Here is a 22,336-nt window from a genome sequence, read left to right on the forward strand (position 1 = left end):
AGGGTGCTTAACTTGTGAAAGCAGGTGGAGTCCGTGGAGAATGTGCTCTACTAAATAGCTGTGAATTAACTGTGGAAGAATGAGCTGTTGGAACAGCACAGAAGTGCCCACTCTGTTGACCTCATTGAAGTCTGGAGAATGGACATTTCTGAGGTGGTGGAGGGGAACTGGTGAAGATAGCAGGTCACAGATGATGAACTGATTCTGATATCTCCCCCTGCCTTCCAGTCCTCACAGTGTCATTAGGCCACAGTGTTTCTGGAACCTGCAGGCCAATGGATGAACAGGACAATGATTTTAAAGAGCTGTGGGCAAATATTTTGGGTAGAGGGAAGAAAAAAGCTGGGAATACTGAGGCAGCAAAAAGGGCTCAGAACAGGTCAAAGAGCACTGCAGCAAGAAGCAAATTAGGAAGAGGCAAAGCTGCTAAGAGCCAAAACCATCATCGCTTACCAGCTGTGAAGGAGACATACTTGCCTCAAGATTTGGGACCAAAGGAACAAACATTGGTGCACAAAGAAGATGGTGATGCTGTGGCCTGTAATGGTGGTGAGGCTGTACAAGGGGATGGAAAGAGAAACCCTCTCTCTGCCAGCCAGCCAAGTCCATTAACCAGTGAGTGTAGCCAGAGGACTCTCTCAGGTAAGTGAACCAAAACTGTTCAGATGGAAAATAGGCGGGGAAGGAAAAGACTCTGTAGTTCAGGAGAGGTCTTCAGGAGCGCACCTGGAGGGGACATACAGCAGCACTGATGAAGCAGGCTTGGTCCTTGTGTTTCCATCTACGTAAGTCCTCTGGACTTGCTCCAACAAGTTTACATCCTTATGTTGGGAGCCCCAGAGCTGAACACAGTACTCCAGGTGGGGTGTCATGAGAGTGGAGTAAAGGAGGAGAATCACCTCCCTTGACTTGCTGGTCATGCTGCTTGTGATGCAGCCCAGCATATCAGATTTCTGGGCCTTCCTCTAAAAGGGATGTAGCAATATCTAAACTTCACTGTAGCACAGAAGCCTGATACTGTTACTGTGGTTATCAAGTATAAACTCATGTAGCAGCAAAACAAATTGTTCACTTCTTCCTTTAAGAATGGTTGTTGCAAAACAGCCTGGCTTAGGCTGCTGTTGAAGAAAGCTTCCTAGCAGCTGTCTGGGCAGCTTGGCTTTGTGTTCAAAACTGACTGGTAAAGCTCTGGTCCTTTCCCTCCCTGTAGTAAATACTCTGCGTGGCTGTTCCCAGACTACGTTACCCTTCTATCCTGCTACACAGCCAGGGACCTGCTCTTCACCCACCTTGAAGGTACCACCATTTGCAGGGTCGAAGATGCGGGTAGCAGAGCTGGTAGTGGAGAGAATGCAGCAGTTCAAGAGAGTGGCGCCTGAGCAGCTAAAACACAGCACAGATGATGGTTTGCCAAAGTTTGTAGCCAATGGAGATTTTCCTGATGAAAGCAAGGAGCAGAACCCACCAGAGGATGGTATGTTTCTCCTGTTAGCTCTGGTAAATACAGGAAGAGTGCTATGGGCTGGTGAGCGTGGTTGCATGAGAAGCAGTCTGGATTCCTGGGCTTTGTTACCAGCCAGCCTAATGGCTCAGTGTGCAGCACTGAATAAATCACTCCAGACTGCTGAGAAATCTTTCTTTCTCTATTGTTAAAGGACTGTACAGACTTTTCTCCCAGCTCTTCTCTGAGGCTGAATTAACCTGATTTTAGATTCCAGAGGGATAATTGTCTTCTTGGAAACATGTTGAAATTCCAACAGGGTCAGAGAACTTTGTCATCCTTCCCTCAGGACAGCATTAGGCAGCTGCTAGGTAAATATGACTCTTAGGTAGCCCCTATCTTTGGTAGATCTCCAAGCAGTCTGTAAAGTAGTATGTTCTATGCAGATGAACTGAATTCACAGCCATTATCTCTTGTTTCATTCTTTATAAGTCAAGGCTCTGTTGATTCTGGATGGACAATCTGCTGTGTTTTAATATGTAATGTATAAGATGCCAATTTGTCCCCAGAAACTTTAGCCAAAACTTGCCCTTCACTTGGCTCTGGCATGTGATTTTCTGTGAACAAGTTGCCACCTCCTGCCCTTTGGCTAGTGCATCTCGTAGCATTTAAAGAGGGCATTTTGTACATGTCCTTGTGAGAGGTCAGGTGTGAAGATGCAAGAGAAAGATTGCAATTAATTTTTATGTGTCTAGTGTAATAAACTAATAATGAACATTAGTTTAATAAACTAATAAATAAGTACAACAGCTCCTTGCCTTTCACACAGGATTCTCATTTTTCTGTCTAAGATAATCTCTCCTTTCTTTGTCAGATATCCCCCATCTTCCCTCCATGGAACATGATGATGCTCTGGCTTTGGCTCTTCAGCAGGAAACCAAAGAGGAAGCCCATGCAAGCCTGGAAGATGCAGGCTTGTTTTTTTGTCAGATCTGCCAGAAGGATCTCTCAGCCATGAACACAAAGCGACGAGAGCAGCATGTCAACAGGTGAAAGACCAGCATGATGTGTCCTTTCCACATGCTTTCCCCTTTAGCCTCACAGACTGCTCACTCAGTTTAGCCATTAAAGAACATGGTAGCAGGGGAATCTGCAGAGTGGCATTGACCTTTATGGCTTGAATTAACAAGTCGTTTTGATCTCAAAGCAGAGGCTGATTGTCTTGCCCTGCAGGGCTTCTGCATTTGTGTTGTCAGGCCAGTGCTGCTTTCATTGGTAGTGTGGCAGAGGAGCTGCAATTGTGAATCAAAATTAATGAGGACCCACTGCTGCAGATTTGGAGATCTACTGATTTCGCTGCCAACAAAGTAACGTTTGCTTTATTTTGCTGATTTTATAAGGACAGTCATGTCCTTATAGTCTGTCACTGTGTTTGCTGGGGGAAGGGTGATGCTATTCAGAAAAAGACAGTCCTTATAGTCTGTCACTGTGTTTGCTGGGAGAAGGGTGATGCTATTCAGAAAAATTACTAAATTGACATTAGTGCCCTAATTTAACAGTTTCCTTAGTGGTAAATATCAAGAACTGTTAATATATAATGTACAGATAGCTCTTTGTAAATTAAAAGTCTGTGCTCCTCTGTTGAGAGAATATCAGAAATGGCACATTTGAATGATTGTAATTTCTTAATTTGAGCTCCTCCAGAAGCAAGAGGTATTTAATTTGTCCAATCCTACATCACATTATTAAGTCACTCACATTCATTAGGATTGTCTGCACCTGCAGCTTTAGAGGTGTTATTGCTGTTTGTGTCTTCGGATATTTACTGCTGCTTGAGAAGACAGAGGTTGTAAAACAGTGACAGTGTGTCAGAAGTGCTTTTTGGAAATTAAGTCTGCTTTCTGAACTGTTAAGCAGGTATGATGAGATTATAAAGTTATATTAGCAATGGATTTTCTGATAGCAGTCTTCATCACAAGAGGTAAAGCTGTAGGTGGATAGATGCACTGGTGAACCAGTAGTCACCAGGCCTGGTACATCAGATGAATGGTCTCTTAACACAGCCCTGTGTGTGTAGGTGGTGTGTGTCATTACCTAATCAGGGAGTGATTTTTATAACAGGCACTGCAGATCCAGGAGTTCATACCCTACATGTCTTTGGAGACATAGTTTTGGCCTACCAGAAATTCTTAGAAGTCCCATCTTCCTGCACTCTTGAGTGTTAATTTCAACTGCTCCCTTTTTTGTGACATAAAACACTGTCAAATGAGATATCCAACTTGAAAACATTTGTACTTTTGACACTGCATGTGGTCGTGCCTACAGAAGTAGTGAGAAGGACAAGAAGTCCTGTTTTGGATGAGGAAGACTGATTTCTCTGGTAGGTGACTCTTTTTTTAACAGTGGTTTGTAAGTTAGCTGGAATGCTAACATGAATGCAGAGAGAGGGATTAGGCGATGAACACATGATGAAGTTAAAGAGGGTTATTATCTGCACTTGCTTTGAGCACCATGTTTCTAATATGGCTCTGAGGCAATAATATCTATATAACTGTTACATGTTATATTCATCACAGTGGTGGGCATGTAATTCTTGTTTCTTCAAGGGATATTTCTGACTTACAAATTTCGGAAATGATTATACTTCCTTTAATATGGTTTAAATCTTAGTGTGGACAGTTTTAAAGTCTTCAGAGGTAAGTTTTACCATCATCTCACAGGTGTCTGGATGAGATGGAAGAAACACAGATGTCATCCTCCAGCAAACCACTGGTCCCTGGATGTCCCATCTGTGGGAAGCAGTTCCAAACCCCACAGAGTCGAGTCAGTCACCTGAAACGCTGTGCTGTCGAGATGGACGTGCCCCCTAAGATGCTGCTTCAGGCAGTGCAGTTGCAGGTTTCCACCCTTGGTGAGGCACCTCTTCAGTGTCCCAGGTAAGCTAGTAAAAATAAAAGATGCTGGTTACTTTCTTTGGCCTGAGAAGCACTGAACCTGTGCTCCTCAGGATGAATGGTAGAAGCAAGGCAGACTTCCACACTGGGTGGGCTCCAAGTTCAGGGAAGGTCAAGTAGAGTCATGACCCAGTACCACGTAAGGAGAATGTGGTAGGTAGTCAGAGAAATCATCTTGCTTTCCTTTAGAAGCAGCCAGGTGGTGGGTGACTGTAAAAGTCAGCAGGCAGGAGCAACATGGGGAGTAAATGATCTTATACTGGTTTGTCAGAATTATTTGTGCTCTGTGAGGAGGTTATTGCAGTAAAGCTGAATGGTGTGTTTGAGCTTATTAAGCAAACCACACAGTGCAAGCATGCAGTCTCCTGAGCATCTGTCATGCCAATGCCTCAGCTATTCGGCTGGTGGCTATATTGTATGTATGTGCTTTACACCACAAGCCAAAGAGAAACAGATGTGATGTTTTGAGATGTGCTCAGTACAGAGCTGCATCTGCTCTCTTGGATTTGATCAGAATCAAATCCAAGAGCACAGCAAGTGGTGCCTGGCTGAATTTGTAGAAGGGCTCCTAAGTCCGTTTGTGCTGAGGAAGGGCTGTTTCCTGTCGAAGTAGAAGAGTGGGAAAGCATTTTCTGGTGATCTTGGTTTTACCCTACTTCAACTTGTTTTTTCCCCTTTGGTACAAAAAAACAATTCAAGGTAAAGATAGAGGATGTTTGTATCAGTGCTGTGAGCTTGTGCTTATCTGTTCAGAATAAGACTTTCTCTAAATTGCTTTTAAATTCCATGGATGAGAAGAAATCCTTTGCTCACTCTAGGGAAGAAGGTACTGAATAGTTTTTCATTATCCTTGATATGGGAGTCTCTCTGATCAAGTAGAGCAGCTGCTCTGGAGTGCTCAGTATTTCTTGTCTTGGATCCAGCCACATTAACTTGGGTTTCCTGCTGCATTCCCGTATTTCAGCAATCAACCAAGCAGGTCAAAGCGAAAAGGCTTCTCCAAAGAGGCCTCGAAGAAAACACATAAGAGGGCCAAAATGGAGACTAAGGATGAAGATTTTCTGGTTGCTATGGCAATGTCACGCTCTCTGTTGGAGCAAGAAAAGCAGGAACAAGCAAAATCAGTGACAGACGTGAAACCAGTGGCTGCTTTGCCAATCAAATGGAAGCCAGGATCAGGTATGTGTTAAAGTGAGTTAGCGTTAAAAGCTGTGTTAATGGAGGAGGAACATAACCCAGCCTGTTCTTCCTATATCTATGGGGCATAGGAAGGATGACAGCCCTGTTTCTGTTTTATTTAAGCTGTCAGAGCTTCAACAATATGCAGTATCCACACACAATCAAGAAAGGCTGCAAGATGTCCATAGGTTTTAGTGAAATCCCTTAGGAATATAATGCTTTTTTTTTCAGTTTGATTGGTTTGAATCTATGAAATATTCTTAAGATAAGCAATTGGTTTTTGTAAACCATGGAAGTGAAAAGAAATAACATTAAAAGATTGTTGTTCCTTCTCCTGCAGTAGATTTTTTCCTGTTCATCCTGCCACAACTTGGATTAATGCAGCTATTTCAGCCTTATCTCTTGTTTTCTTTCCATAATGGGCATATGTGTACACTACGTGTATTGGCATGTGCTTTGCTGCTTCAGTGTGCAGAAAGGTGTAGAAAGGAAGACAATTGCTAGGGAAGAGTGCCAAGTGCTGCATATGAAGGGGAGACTTCACTTTTCATGACCCTGCTCAGGTCTCTTCCTGCCAATAAGTACTCCCAGCTGGATTTGGGGATGGGCATTAGCAAGGCAAAGGTAGTAAGACACAGGATTTCTGAACAAAGGCTGCTCATTGTTTGTGTGAGCTGTGGTTTGACATCATCAGTACGGAAGAACAGAGTTCTTCATGGGTTTGTTGGTGGGTTTCTCTCCCTTTATTGCAAAGTGCTGGCATACAGGCACTGTGCCATGAGGCTGGGAGGTAGACTGCATCAATATCAGTTGTTTCCATAATGACCAGATTTTGTAGAGATCTGACAGCTCACAGCAGTGTGAACAGTGGCAGCAGAGCAGTGTGAACAAGAGTCAGTCTTTTCTGGGGTTATTTCTTCTACAAGGATGACGTGAGGCTTCAGATTACCTGCAGTAATCCAAAGAGTTGCATGCAGCTTCTAGCTGTCTTTTGGTCATCACTGACTACAGTGCTTAAAGGAGCTGCATGCTAAGCTCCTCTGTCTTCTGTGTTCAGCTGTTTATTTATTTGGGTTCCTTTTCCTTTTCTTTTTAAAGAGAAAAAACGGCGTAAAAGAGGCCCAACTGCACCTCCACCATTACTGCTTCAGGACCCAGAGAAGGTCCGCAAAAGGATCCAAGAGCGAGTAGCGATGCTGCTTGCAGAAGAGGTGGAATTCCCTCCCACGCCTCAGCTTCCCACGAGTAGGATTTTGGAGAATGAATCTGGGAAAGCAACGTGGCTTTTGCCATTGTCCAAAGCCAAGGAGTGCTTTTTATGGAATATCAGTGCTCTGACAGGACATTATGACCCTGAATCATTCTACAGTGCTGCATTAACCCCTCCAATTGTACCTTGGAAGCCTGTGCAGGTGGAATACTCTTTTGTCTTTGTTCTGATGTTTGTGTGCCCTAGTTCACTTGCCCTCTAACCCTTCTGTTTCCTCATTTGATATTTAAACATAGAATCATAGAATCATAGAATAGTTAGGGTTGGAAAGGACCTTAAGATCATCTAGTTCCAACCCCCCTGCCATGGGAAGGGACACCTCACACTAAACCATATCACCCAAGGCTCTGTCCAACTTGGCCTTGAACACCGCCAGGAAAGAAGCATTCACAACTTCCTTGGGCAACCCATTCCAATGCCTCACCACCCTTACAGTAAAGAATTTCTTCCTTATATCCAATCTAAACTTCCCCTATTTAAGTTTTAACCCCTTACCCCTTGTTCCTATCACTACAGTGCCTAATGAAGAGTCCACCCCCAGCATTCCTATAGCCTCCCTTCAGATACTGGAAGGCTGCTGTGAGGTGTCCATGCAGCCTTCTCTTCTCCAGGCTGAACAGCCCCAACTTTCTCAGCCTATCTTCATACGGGAGGTGCTCCAGTCCCCTGATCATCCTCGTGGCCCTCCTCTGGACTTGTTCCAACAGTTCCATGTCCTTTTTATGTTGAGGACACCAGAACTGCACACAATACTCCAAGTGAGGTCTCATGAGAGCAGAGTAGAGGGGCAGGATCACCTCCTTCGACCTGCTGGTCACGCTCCTTTTGATGCAGCCCAGGATACGGTTGGCTTTCTGGGCTGCGAGTGCACACTGAAGCCGGCTCATGTTCATTTTCTAATCGACCAACACCCCCAAGTCCTTCTCTGCAGGGCTGCTCTGAATCTCTTCTCTGCCCAACCTGTAGCTGTGCCTGGGATTGCTCTGACCCAGGTGTAGGACCTTGCACTTGTCATGGTTAAACTTCGTAAGGTTGGCATCAGCCCACCCTACAAGTGACATGTGATCCTTTGCCTCTGCATACTCAGTGCTTGTGCCCTGTTGTCCCCTGGTCTTACACAGTTAGGTTTTATGATCCTGAACTTTGATTTCTCCCTTTTGGAGAGGAGACTGAAGCTGAGGTTACCACATTATTCTCTGAGTTTTCAGAAAATAGAACTGATGGTAATGGAAAGTACTGAGTAAAGGGACCCCATCCTGTGCATTTTGCCACTAGTTTGTCCATGTTTACAGCAGCCTGATCCTTGTTTTCCTTCTTGGCATTCTTCTCAGATAAGTTCTAGTATGAGCTTTATTGATGTGCAGCACTCAGCAGGGATCTGCGTGAAAAGTTTAAACTAAAGACTGGTATTGGTGTTGTACAGAGAAGAAGGTGGGAGCTCCTAGGGTTGTAAAATGGAACATTTGCACTTGATGTTTCTTTGTGCATCCCACTGCTCTTGGTGCATCTCAGCTTTGATCCAGTTCTCAGTTCCACTGTTTTGTTCGTTCTCACCTAGATCACCCTCCTCTTCCAGTGCTGTGTTTTTATTAGAAGTGCCTACAAAAACAGACAAAGCTCTTTTAGTCTCTCATCTTATCACATACTTGCTTTCCAAGAAAGATATCTCTTCTCTTTCTTCCCTCATTCTTTCCTTGAAGAATTATGTGATGCTTCTGTTCAAAACCAACTGTGCATATATAGGGGCTTTATTTAATACTTCTGCCCTAGTCAAAGGCTCTTGTTCAAGCCAAAAACTGCAAGAGAAGTTTAAAAATAAAAAGAAAGCAAGCCTTTAGGATCATGGCAAGAGTGTATTTTCCCTCTTGATTCTTTCCACTCACAGAAATGGCTAAACCATTTTTACCTAGAAAGAAACAAACAAAACTATTTTTATTGGGAAACAGAGACCAAACCTGGAAAATATCAGCTCCAGGGTGAAGGTTTGATTTAGTTACATGTAACTGCAAAACCATTTCAGAACTCAGAACAGAAGCACCTGGAGAGCTTCAGCTGTGACTGTTGCCAGCCCTCCAGCTATAATGAAATATTTAGGTGTTGGAGTGGAAGCATTTCCACCGTCCTTTCTAGCCCTGCTTGGCAACTGCCTGCACAGACATGCTCCTGGAGAAAACCACCTTTTCTGTATTTTCTGTTGTAGTTTCCTTTCTTCTTTTCAGAGCTGTCTTATCTCTGGAGAGTCCTTCATAAAACTGCAGAGGGTTTGTGCCTCAGAAGCCCCTGTACCTGGGGAATGCTCTGTAATCCTTTACTACGTGTTTCAAAAGCATGAAGTAGAGTTTGTACTCTAAGCTCTGCAAATGCAGATACATAAAATGAGACCTAATGTAATGGCATCCTTTTTTCCTTTCTCTTTTGATCAGAATCATAAGCCTGAGAGCCTTCTGCCATCAGTAGGATCTGATCAGCCAAAAGTACCCCAGCAAATTCAGGTTGAATTCAGTTCTCATGAGCCCACTTGCACAGGGGCTGGAGGCCAAACTTCTGACGAATTCAAGTCAGGCTCTGAGGGAGATGGGCACTTTTTATCTCTCAGCCAGAAGGATGCGCAAATCCTGGAGGACCTTGTTGACTTGGCCACAGAAGGACTTACCCTTACTCAGCGGAACCTTGATGCTGGCCACGTACAGGAAGCAGAGCAACCAGGTAAGTTCTGGTAGCTTTGCCAGCCTTGTCCCTGGTCCATCAGCTACACAGAGCCAGACTTAACACCATACTAAGTTAGGAGAGCAATGGCAGCACACACAGGATGTTGATGTTGATCCAAGAGGTGATATTGTGGGGGGGACATTTTTCTGCAGTAAGCCTTAGACCCAATCAAGCTGACATTTCTGAAATGATTCCTAAGTCCCAGCATTTGAAACAACTCCTGGACAGCAGATACTAAATTTTACTTTAAAATTCCCTTAAAGATATCAAAATATTTTCCACCAGGATGGAGCTTGGACATGTTCAACAGCTGGAACAAAATCCTCATCCTTGCTTTTTGGCCACTGTTATGTGCACTGTCTTGTCAGGTCCTGAGGCAATTGTATGAGAGAGATGTGCAAGAGGGATGATTTTTTGTTGGTTCATCAGTTACACAAACCTGAAGTTTATCTGTACCTCTACAGGGTTGAAAAAATACAACACCTAGAATTACTCTATGGGCAGCTCTCTGATGTCCCCAGTCACAGTTGCATGTGGCACACAACTGTGTGTTTCGAAGTCAGTGTTATCCCTTAAAATGGCCTGGCTGTTCAGCAGAATCACGGAATCACAGAATGGTTTGAGTTGGAAGGGACCTTAAAGTTCATCCAGTTCCAGCCGCCTGCCATGGACAGGGACACCTTCCATTAGACCAAGTTGCTCCAAGCCTCATCCAGCCTGGCCTTGAACACTTCCATGGATGAGGCAGCCAAAGCTTCTCTGGGTAACCTGTGGCAGCGCCTCAGCACCCCTCACAGGGAAGAACTTCTTCCTTATTTCTAATCTAAATCCTCCCCTCTGTCTGTTTAAAGCCATTCCCCTTTGTCCTGTTGCTACAGGCCCTTGTAAAAAGTCCCTCTCCACATTTCTTGTTGGCCCCTTTAGGCACTGGAAGCAGCTCTAAGTTCTCCCTGAATGCACCAGAGCCCATTTCAGAAGACATGAATTCTTTCTGTTGCTCTGCACTCTGTTCTGTGCATTCTGTAGAATACCACAGAGCTCCGGCTGTGCAAAACTGATTTCAGTGTCTGCCTCTGAGCACTAGAGCCCACAGCGTTTTTCTAGGTTGAAATGTGGATCCAAGATACATTCTGCCTATCTGCTGGGATGAAACTGTGGCATGTCCCATCCTGCTCTGTGCTGTAGTTTTCTTCCCAATGGAGGAAAACTGAGATGTGAAAGCTGGAAAACATGTTGTACTCTTCAGTTCCTCCACCTGGATGATTATGACACACACAGATCTGCAGTAGGTTGGTGCAGCTCATGGCTGAATGGTACTCAGGTACTCACAGCCTGTCATAACCCTGAGCCAAACCCTCCAGCAAAGGCACAAGGGAAAGAATGAGCCTTCAACTCAGTCAGTTGGGTTATAACAGCTCTCTAGGGAGCTGTCGTGGCAGGGATCCTGTTAGGAGTCCTTACATCACTCTGTTTCACAGAGAAGTTGCGTGTGATTTGTGATGTGTGTTTTCTTCTTTGAGGAAAAGAAATGACTTCCAGTGATATTCCACATAGTGGCTTTGTGCCCCCATCCAAAGAGAAGAGCCTTCTGATGAGCAGCTGTAAAAAAGTAAGGATAACTCTTTTTTTTCCCCTGCTATTTTGTAATTGTTTATCCCTGTAAAAAAGAAGCTATTGCATTTGTGCAATTCAGAGAAGTATGGAGTATTTCCCACTCCTTTCCATAGAAACAGAGAGGTGCTTAAGGTTCACAGCTACCCAGGAATCATCACGGGCACAGGCGGGATCAGCACACGTGGGTGTTATTTCTTTGATGCCCACAAGCAGGCATGTGGATTTCTCAGTACTTGTCCTACCTGATGAGAGAGGTGATTTAGAACGGCCAAACTGTGCATAGTTTATATAAAGAGAACCAGGTTAAAGTGTTATGTTACTGCACTATTTGGGGGTAGGAACTAGGGATGCAGCTGCACAATGTTAAGCAGGACTTTGCTTTAATGCCCAGGCTGTCCAAGAGCATTGGTTGCAGCCCAGGAGAGACAGATCTTCTCAGTGCTTCCTCCAGGCTCACACACCTACTTTGTGTGGTTCTGAATGGAGCTCTTCCTCCTCCATCACCTGCCTCTCCATACCCTGCTTTGCAGTGGGAGAAAGAATTCTTGCAAACACTGGCTGACTTGCACTACATTTTGCCATCTGGCCTAAAAGCCTGATAGATCCTGTGGAATGCTGTGAGGTCCATGGAAAGTGAGCATTTTTTTGCTGCTAATATGAGTTTTTAAAAGGTTTGGTATAGGAAATACTCAATTGTGGGAACACATATCAGAGAAACTAGCTTGAAAATCAGTGTGTTCTCTGTGGTGACTAAGTGAAGAATACAGGCTACTAAGCCACAGATTATGTTTTTATCAAGCTAGTAGCATTCTGTAGATCACACCTTGCCCCAGATACACCAGTGGATATGTAATCCCCCATGGATGTCTAATTAGTTTTCAATTGATGTGCATATAAAACCAAATTAATTAATTTTCTTACCAAGGTCATCCATTTTATCTGGTGCAACTTATCTTTGGTTTGATAACAAATAATCGTGCTATGAGAGCTGGAGCTTTTGGTGCTGGGTATATTTGGATGCCCTGAGAACACGCTTTCATATTATGCTTACAGAATTAAGATACTTTTTTGAAGGAGACAGTTCTCTGAGGTGGGAATCAGTATTAAACCTGAGCACCCCAGAGACTCTAGGTATTCCTTGGGGGTATTTAAAAAAAAATACGGGCAGGAAAAAAAAAGTCTTGTTTTATAATTTTCTGAGTCTGTTAAGCCAGAGGCCTTTAGTAGCAATACAGAAACTGATACTGTTGCTGAAACTCAGTTGCTACCAGTAAAACCAGTACGATCATTTTGTTTTCAGATTTAGTTTGATTCCATGATAGTTTTCCTGAGCAAGTGAAGCACTGCTGAAGAGTTGAATTGCCAGTGGGAGAGATTTGTGCTTTATATGAACACAGAGTGTAACCAAGTAGAGCAAATAGAGCATTGCATTGGTAGCATATCCTCCCACTCATGCTTAAGACCTTTGTCACATCTGTGTAGCCCAGTCTGGCGGGCCACCTCAGTAGGAGAGATTGTTCTTTTGTGTTCACTGTCTTCAGACCAGTCTGTTTGCTTTGCATAGAGAATGGTGCAGCCAGGAGGGTTGTAGCCTTATTTAATTTCCCCATTCTTGATTCATAATTTTAGCATCGGCAGGAAAGCCGTTCTGGGCTTGCTGCCTGGAACGTAGCATCAGGAGTCTGTGTTTGCTGGCTTCCTGAGGTACTGTCTTGCAGGTATCCTACCTGCCAAGAATAAGAAACCAGGAAACGTCAGATTAGTTTCCAGACTGAGCTTTCTGTCTTCCCCTTGGAGAGCAGTCCACACCACTGCCACGGTATGCAGAGTCTTCTCTAGCCCACCTATGAAGAAGTGTTCTGGTGTGTGCTGCTGTTTTGGTGCTAATTAGTGTTGGCTGCCTGCAGGCACATGCTGGAGCGAGTAGAAAGGCTGGGTTTCCACAGTCCACTGCTAATGCAGAAACCTGCTAATAAAATAAAGAGCTGTGGTGTTCCAGATGGAACAGCATCTCATGCAGATGTTCACTGGAATAAAACTTACAGTTCCTCAACTCTGCAGTAGGCTTGGAAAGCACAGGGACAATGATCAGTGTGTTAGTTATAAACTGGTTTCTACTTACAGTCCGACAGCCTCTCAGCTGTGGGCTGAGGTTTTTTCACACTTGTCTGAAGCACTGACCACCTCCAGAGCCACAACACTTGCCTAGAGGAATCTGGGTCTTTAGGAGATTGCCTGGGGTGGCTTCATACTGGGAGCAGCTCCAGAGCAGAAACAGAGCATTTATCATTGTTTTCTTTGGCAGCATACCCCAGGCCTGAGCTTTCCAGTCACAGGTAACATGATCAACCAGGCCTCCGCAAAATCCCAGGAAGAAGTTCTGGAATTATAATAGAAATTATGTGTCTTATTTTTTATAATTGAGTGGAATTTTCAAAAGGGTTTTCAGGACCATGCACATAAATTCCTTTGAACTAGACACCTACATTGGTTTTGTTCTATGTGGGCCCCTTTTTGCAGAGCTGCTTTTCTCAGCTGTCGTTGACAGACAGTGAATGAGAGAAGAAAGGCTCATTACCCCATGCCTGAGTCATCCCCTTTCTCTTTATTCTAATTATAGCAACTTGAGTTCAAGTCCATCAAAGTGGAAATTACAGTTTCCTAAAAATGTGGTGGAAGGCAGTAGATCAAGAGGCCAACTCTAGGCAGTGGCTAGACCACATCAGGATATGGTGTGGTGAAGATCTGAGGGTGATAATGTGCTGTAATACAAGGCAGAACAAGTACAGTAGAATACAACACGACTGCCCTTTCTTCATAATTGCCAGACTGTGGAAAAGGTGGAGGAAAACAAAGCCAGAAATGTCTGTTAGTCTTTGCTTGTTTGTTCTATGGAAGGCCTGAAGTTGATAATACTGATAATTATCTCCAGGAGGCGAAGGCAATGTATCCAGACTGGGATCCACAGTACAGCAGTGCTGATAAACGGGGTTATTTCTTATTTTTCAGGGAAATGTTTGACAGCTGTAACATAACTTCTGTCTGTGTTCTTTCTGTGTTCTAGTCCTCCCTCAGGTTGCTGGCTGAAGATTTTGGTGCAATGATCAACAACCCCCACTTAAGTGATGTCCAGTTCCAGGTGGACTGTGGGGAAGTCCTTTATGCCCACATGTTTGTGTTGTACGCGCGATGTCCACAGGTCATCCAGGTTGTAAGTACTGCTGATGTACGTTCCTCCTCTGCTTCAGCAAAGCCCAGACTGCCCACACCTACAATCAGTTAATAAGACAGAAGCAGCACAGAGCACTGCTGGGCCTAACAGCAAGTGCCTTGGGACCTGCAGTGGTTTTTCAGCTTAGGAAACCAGAATCGTGACCACGTGGTGGAAAATGTGATACTTTATCTGAGGACACTATGGGGAGGCAAAGATCCTTCCTTGCATTCTGCCTGTGAGCAATGGAGGAAGCTTCCTAAGTGATTTTTGCCCTCTTTTCCTGTGGGACACCAGGAGAACTAGAGTTTTGGCAGTGCATCAACGTTAGGTAAATTCAAAACAGATCAGAGGAAACTTGCTTGTAGAGAGGTAGATAACACTGGAAATTGTGCTCTGAGAAGTAATTTGATTCCAAAACAAACTGGAGAACTTTTAAGACCATCTTTTATATGTGTAACTAAAAGGAGTAGTTAAACTTCATGGAAGCCAACAGCTGTAGAGTAAGGAAGGAAATGTCCTGTTCTATATGAAGCTCTGCATAACTGGTTATCTTAGCTTTCCCCTGAGGCATAAGATCCTGGTCTCAGGGTAAGACTTTGGCAAATGAAAGGAGTTAAGCTGACAGGAACAAGAACGTTGGTGTTGCTGTTCTTTTACTAGCAAATGGACTTTGCTTTCCTCTTACCCCAGGTTCACAGCCAAGGGTTCTTAGTGGAGGAGGATGGGAATACACAGACACACCGTGTACTGCTGAGTGACGTGACAGCAGAGGCAGTGTCTGCATTCCTGCGGTACCTTTATGCTGCTGATGCTGACATCCCTGCTGGGGTGCTGCCCCAGGTGCGCGCTTTGGCTGCCAGGTTTGTGCCATGAGCATGTTTTGGATTCCCTTGTGCTTTCAGCCACACAGACCCCAATTTTACAGCTTTCAGTACAGTTTTAGTAGTTTACAAATTCCATAATCTACAAATTCCATAATCCTCTGCTTACATCTTAAATGAAACTCGCACACAAGAACAACCTACCCACATCTTTTTCACAAGTCTCTCTTCAGGGTATACCTGTGTGAGATATTCTGTGTTCAGTATATGCTTAGCAGACTTTTTGCCAGGAGTTTTGTCTCAAGGTGTTTATTGACAGCCAATGATGAGAGTATCTTCTTGTGTGGGATTCCCAAAGCATTGCACTAGCAATGAACTTAACCTGAACAACACTTGCAAAGCATATTGGATGCTTAGAACTCCAATGTTCAGTGTCAACCATGCTCTCAGTCACAATCCTAGGTGTGTGCTAAGTAAAGAGCTTGAAATGGGAGCAGTTGCTGAGAAACAGGGGGGAAAATGGTTTCGTTTTGCCAGAATGTATGTGCAGAGCTGCACTGTTACTCCTGAAAGCCACGAAGCTTGCATGTGACAGACATTATCCAGCCCCAGCCATTCCTTGGGGCTCTCACCAGTGCAAGTGGCAGAAGGGGTTTAGTGTAGTCATGTACCTGTTTAGTCTCAAACATAAAAAAGGAAGAGCAAGCCTGATGCTTTCTTGTGAGTGACACTTGGAATTTCAGGAGTATACTGGATCTTGTATATCTTGGGAAAACAGCATCCTCAGGCAATTTCTTTACAAGGCTCACAAGAGTGATCAGGCAGCCAAATGGTGAAGTAATATTGAAGGAGGAAAATACTAACATTACTATTATATCCTTGTAGGTTTGGTGTGAGGGAACTGATGGCAAAGTGCGAAAGCAACACTGGAGAGAGTCAGGTGTCTTCTGGAGTGGATTCAGAAGACGATCTTATCTCTGTGACGGATGGCAAAGATTGTGAGGACAGAGCTGAGAACTTCCAAGACCTCTTGAAGTTGATGTGGGTGGGTGAAGATGAGGAAGAAGTAGCTATGCTGAACCCTGAATGCCAGAAGGAAAATGGGGTGGGTGAACAGGAGCTGGAGGAAATCTATGAGTTTGCTGCAACTCAGAGGAAAATGCTTCAAGGTGAAACAGAGGGGAGTGAGGGAACTGACTGCAGCATCTGCAGTGATACTGAGGCAGCCCAGGGTACAAACCAGCAAACTAAGGAGGAAGAGGTAAAGAGATCTAAATCTGCTTTAATAAGCAACAGCTTCAAAGATTTGAGGGATGACGATGTGGAAAAATCTAAATGTGACTCGTCTGCACAGAAAGAGAAAATGCAGGATATAAATAGGTGCAAGAGGATGAATGATCTACAGACCACTTTTGTGCCTCACCACAGTGAACCTCAAAAATGGGACATAGCATCCCATGGTGCCACAACTAATGAAGGAGAGACTGTTAAGCGATGTGAAGGTGTGAAGGATAACAAGTCATCTCAGGTCATACATGACGAGGCAGATCACTTTGAAAAACAGTTACCAAGTTTCCACAATGATACTAATAGAAATGAAAGTTATGAACACTTGTTTTCTCAGGGAACTCAGGGAAGTTACTGTGAGCCTTCTCCATTGAAAGAAGTTATCAAAGAATCAGGGAAGCCTCCTAGTGAAAAACATGTTGATGATTTATTTCTGTACAGCAAGTCACAAAAAGATCTCTCTCCACATAGGAACAGTTTTTGTGGGAGTCCTCTTCCCAAACCTTATGTGCCCCTTTTTCCCGCTGTTGGCTCTTCACCTGCACCTCCAAAATCAGAGAGAAGGTTTGCCAGCGAGCATGTGTCAACAGCAAAGCAAAACAAAGAGGAAAAATCATTCCCATCTGATGAAATAAGCTTTCAGAAAGCCAGTGAGCTGGATACTGCATCAAGAAACAAGAACATCATTTCTCCAGCAAAGCTTCCTCACATTGGTTTAAACAAGGATACATATGTCCCAGTGTTGCCATCACTGGTCATCAGAACTCAGGATGCTGCAGCTCAGGGGAACAAGGACGGTGATGTTATTGTTTTATCTTCTGATGATGAAATGGAATTACAACAAAACAAGAAGTGGCCAGAGTCAGGCTCTGCTCTAAAGAAAATGGAAATCTCTGGGCAACTGAAATGTTCAAATGTAGAACAAGGTTCTGAGATAGCAAAACCTGAACAGAAGTCATCAGTCACTGAAACAGAGCAAAGATCACCCCAGGGCTCACGTGGCATTACAGATACAGTGCATATAAGCAATGATGTAAAGATGTCCATCACATTGTCTCCCAGCAGACAAGTAGATGCTTGTATGGAAAGCAAACGAAGTCCAAACCTGAGCCGTGAAAAAAGGCTCTGTCATGAAATGTCTTCAGGTACAGACAGCTCCTGGCTAGTACCAGACACACCGGTTCTGAGCAAAAGCAGAAGCTTCTCAACACAGACTCAGGTCACAGGTATTAATTCTTTAAAAAGTCCAGGAGCTAAACTCAGCACAAAGAACTTCGCAGCAGGTAACAGTAACCATGAAATGACTAGAAATTCACTAAAAGTTCATGAAACAACATTGTCAGAGAAACATTTGCCTATGGAGAGCAGAGTCAGTGAAAGGAGCCCTCCCAGCAGCCCAACTATGGAATCATTTTCCATTAACTCCCCCCCAGTTTCTCCAGAGGATCCAGTTCTGCTCTCCCCTGGCCACACTGACATAAAAAGCAAATGTGCCAAGATTTCATCTTTATCCAAACCTGTGCCTCAATGCCATGAGCAGTCATTGGAAGATAAAACAAATACCAGTGTGGTTGAGGTAGAGGATAATGAAAAGGAGATAAGTCTGCCTTCTTTGAGCAGCAGCGTTTTGCTTTGTGATGAGCCCCCAGTCCCCATTGATGATTGCTGGCATGTTGAGTATGTGTCACCAGTCAGAGGTAACAGCCAGGACTCCAGCCGGATCAGCCATGCAAAGACCAGCACCACCAGCAGCCCCAGAGCTGGCTCTTGGCATGAGCAGTGGGAGAGCCCAGCCCATGTGCAGGAAATTAAAGGCAGTACCCCCCTTCAAGAAAGTCCTGTTGGCAGAACAACTTTGTTCTGTCTTGAAAAGAGTCCTATTGAGGCATGTTCATCTGTGGGCAATAGACCAAGTTACTTGAACTCCAAAATCTGGGATGACTGGAATGGAGAAGATGAAGAAGAATTTCCAGAGATGCTTCCTCTGTCTCAGAGGTTGTCAGCTGCAGCACATGCATGTCAGACAGATGCTGTAAAGACTCCTGGTGAGGGCCTGTATTGATACTAGATTTATTGGACTAGGTTAAATTATTTTCATTTTAAGTGTTCATTTCACCTGTGGTTTGCTTGGTATATTGAAAGGCTCTTTTGGCTTTCTGTTCTGAAGTAATTATCAGGGCCAGGCACAAAAAAGGTGCAGTATCTTCTGATGTGGGAGAGATCATATCTAAACATGGGATTCCTGGAGCATAGCCACTTGTATTTCATTCACACTGGTTCTGTGATAGCAATGGTACTCCTTGCAGAAGCTACGGGTACCTGGAGGAAAAAACCTTGCCAAAACAGAATGAAAATCCAGCCTTCAGCTTGCGTGACAGTGGAGTAGTGGGTGCTCTGTGCAGTCTCGCTTTTCATGCAGTCATGAAGCAATGCTTGTGCTAATGTACATAAGGACATGAGCTAAGCAGCACAGTGGTGCAGGCACAGAGGGCTGCTGGCGTGGGTGCCTGTCCCTGCCTGTGTACACTTCCCTGCAAAGCTCTGTGATGTACTGTTCTCTCCTGCTGCTTTCTCTTTGCTGGTTCTGGGACCCTGCAACAGACCTTTGCATGCCCCACACATATCCTTGTGTGGTTCCTTCCATCTGAGAGCAGATCTCATCATATCTAATGAAATAATTCATTAAGCCATGCAAAGTGATCAGTTTAACGTGTATTTAGAATATAATGTGAGACTCTGCTTCACAGTATCAGTAAACTGGTGTCATTAAACCAGTATCTAACACAGGAGCCCAGAAGCTTGACTTGCTCAGTTTCTTCTGCATCAAGTTCCTGTTATGAAATTTCCTTCCTGGGAGAAAACCCACTAATTCAGTAAACATGTTTTTTTAACTGCCTTGTGAACATTGCCTGTTCTAACAAAGCCGTGTATGGGCTCCATATTCAGACGTGGCATATATCTTAATTTAATCTGGTTTCTGATTTAAAGTCAATAAAAGCCAAGTATCTCAGTTTAGAAAATAAGAAATGTTGACTGTTCTGTCCAATATGAAGCTGATTAATAATTAAAACACCTTGTAGGAAAATTATGCTATTTAAACACTTACATGATAGTAGAATATCTGCCATTAAAAGGGAAGACACCAGCTGTTTTAAGTCCTTTCTGTACTGATTCTGATCATGGCAATTTCATTGTGCTACAGAACCTTCCTGTCAGGAGAATGACAAGTCTCCCAGCACTCCAGTGACACCAATGCCAGCTTACTCCATGATGGAGACCCCTCAGCTGAAGAAGGAGTTGAGCAGGTAAGCATTACCTCTATGAGCAGAAACTCACTGGCAAATAGTGTGAAAGAAAGTGGAAGTGAAACCTGGGGAAGCTCCAGGTAGCATTTTTTGAGGTCACAATCATACTTTGCCAGATGGACCACTGGATCTTCCAGCCTGAGCTATGATGGTGGGAGGTGAGCATTATCTTAACCTAACCTTCCAACTTTCAGATTTGGAGTTCGCGCTCTCCCAAAGCGCCAGATGGTGTTGAAGCTGAAAGAGATATTCCAGTATACTCACCAGGACATGGACTCTGACTTTGAGGATGAAATCCCATCTTCTCAGCCTCCCCTGCAGAAGTCCCCAGCCAAATGCTTCAGGCAGCCAAAGGCAGACTGGGCAGGAGGTGGAAAGCGTGCCAGTGCCTCAAGGACTGTGGGCAAAAGGAAGCAGGTTGCTATGGCTTCTTCAGTGATTGCAGTGCAGAGGGCTGATGATGACCTTGTTGGATCCCATGAAACAGGCTGTGCAGCACCCAAGGAGGGGACTAAAATGACACATCGCCCAGAAGGACATAAAGAGCAGAAAAAGTCATCTGTATCTCCAGAGAGATGGTCTCTGGCAGCTGATGGTGAGGAACCAATGTTCTCAGCATCTCAGGAGTCCACAGTTTCTTCATTGGATGGTAGTGACATCTCCTTTGGTTCACAGAGGTAAGGCAGCAAAACAGCAAACAAAACAGTCAGTGGTGCAGGACAGATGAGCTAGGAATGTGGCCTGCAACGGCCCTGGTGTGTTATTTGAAGGTCAACACAGTCCTATGAAAGAAATAGGCTTTGAGTTTTTTAGTATAATTCCTAGTTCTCAGAACACAAAAGTGCTTGTGGTTGCATGTGGGCAAGGCCCAAATCTGGCATGCCTGGTCTCCACAGGTTAGAGTGACAAGGAACCCTCAGTGTTGACTGAAAACCTGCAGCTAGAGCACAGAGAGAGGATGGCACAGCACTGCTCGAGAGGCTGCTGCAGTATGGCAGCAGTAGGTGCTGTGGATGTGGAGCAAGGAATGACAGATGGCTCCGGGGCTGGGTGAGCAGGACCAGCACTGTCATGGCTGGGATGGGTTGGTCTGCAGAGCACGTGCCATGTTCTTCTTCACTCGTCTTGTGGGTGCTGGCACTGGAAAATATCTGATCCTATAGAGGGTAGCCACAGGGGTTGGCCACCAGGGATCTGGGGAGCTCTGGTCCTGTTCTTGATGGCCTGTTCTTTCATTGCTCTCTGGTCTATTTGATCTTGCTTTTAGTTCTTTCATGAATGGATTTGAAGCCTGTGCTTTTCAGTCTGAGGAGGACGAAGAGGAATTTACAGCATCTCAGGCAGCAGCTCAGGAAGAAGAAAAGATGGAGGCAGTAAGGTGCTATATCCGCTCAAACACAGCCCTGTACAACAAGATACTGTTCTATGAGCCAATTGAGCTGACTGATTTGCACACAGAGCTCAAACAGAACGGCATTAAAATTTCTAAGGCAAAGCTGCTAGACTTTTTAGATGCTCACTGTATCACATTTACCACGGCTGGAGCCCGGAAAGAGATGGAAAAGAAAAAGGGTAAAAAAAGACGCAGGAGACGATACTGAATGGAGCCCATTCCTCCATCCTGAAAATCTTCTGCATGGAGCCTTCTCGACGATCTGGAACCACTGCTCCCGGCTGGAGCTGGCGGCGGTGCTGTGCTCGGCCGGTGCGCTGCTCCTCCTGGTGGCCTGCTCTCGAATGACATGCTGCGGAGTAGGTCTGAACGGAGCTCCCTATCCAAGCCCTCTGTTCCCAAATGCACAAACTCCCCCAGTCTCTGTCCTGCCTTCAGCACACAGCTTGTCTGGAGCCTCTTTTATCCCCCCCGATTTTCCGCCTATGCCTTTTATTTTCTCTCAATTTTTCTAATAGGATTCACGTCCCCAACATTTCTTCATGTTGGTGCTTCTAGGGGCAGTGCTTCCCACAGTGACAACTGCCAGGACCTCTTCCCTGGCGTTGGGCTGTGAAACACTTCACCCTTCAGGTTCCAGTACTGAGAAGAATAACCCACCTGCAATAAATAAGTCTCCTTTACCCTGTGTAAAGCACTGATTGGTTACACCCCTGTGACTTCCATCTTCATTTCTTCAGCATGTGATTCGCCCTGCTGATTGTTAAGGCAGGGAGCATTGTGGGAATACAATGCCTTCCTTCTGTCCTTGGTTCAATTCTCGATCTCTGATAAAACTCCTAAATCTGTGTTTCTTAAATGGATGCGAAACAGGGGAGGTGTTTTTCTAGTCTCTGTGATGGCTCCCAAAAGCACCCTCAGACACCAGATGTCATGTGCAAGTCCCTTAGAGTTAAACATTCAGTCATATGTGTTCACTTGCCTGCTGGATCCATGTTAAAGATACCATCTGCTTCATTTCTGAGTGCCATTTACCATGTCAGCTTAGCTCTGTCCTTCACAGAAATGTTTTTAAGACAGTATTATAATAGCCACTAGATCACTTCATAACTTCTTACACTCCGATCTAAACCCACTTCTCTGAGCAGT

The 22,336-nt window shown here is 44.6% G+C and overlaps 1 protein-coding gene across 1 annotated transcript; it reads left to right on the forward strand.

Moving 5' to 3' along the window:
* Positions 1–275: 275 nt before the first annotated feature.
* Positions 276–21,544, forward strand: SLX4 (SLX4 structure-specific endonuclease subunit; the record flags this gene model as incomplete). The annotated part of the gene is made up of 14 exons (XM_080619883.1): positions 276–642; positions 1,211–1,474; positions 2,316–2,490; positions 4,162–4,377; positions 5,360–5,574; positions 6,673–6,986; positions 9,268–9,550; positions 11,074–11,162; positions 14,232–14,378; positions 15,072–15,241; positions 16,088–18,534; positions 19,692–19,794; positions 19,989–20,471; positions 21,062–21,544. The coding sequence occupies 14 exons, from the start codon at positions 276–278 to the stop codon at positions 21,393–21,395; spliced, it is 5,607 nt and encodes a 1,868-aa protein (XP_080476009.1). The 3' UTR covers positions 21,396–21,544.
* Between the last annotated feature and the right edge of the window lie 792 nt (positions 21,545–22,336).

The sequence above is a fragment of the Psittacula echo genome (assembly GCF_963264785.1).
Source record: "Psittacula echo genome assembly, chromosome: 5".
NCBI lineage: Eukaryota > Metazoa > Chordata > Aves > Psittaciformes > Psittacidae > Psittacula > Psittacula echo.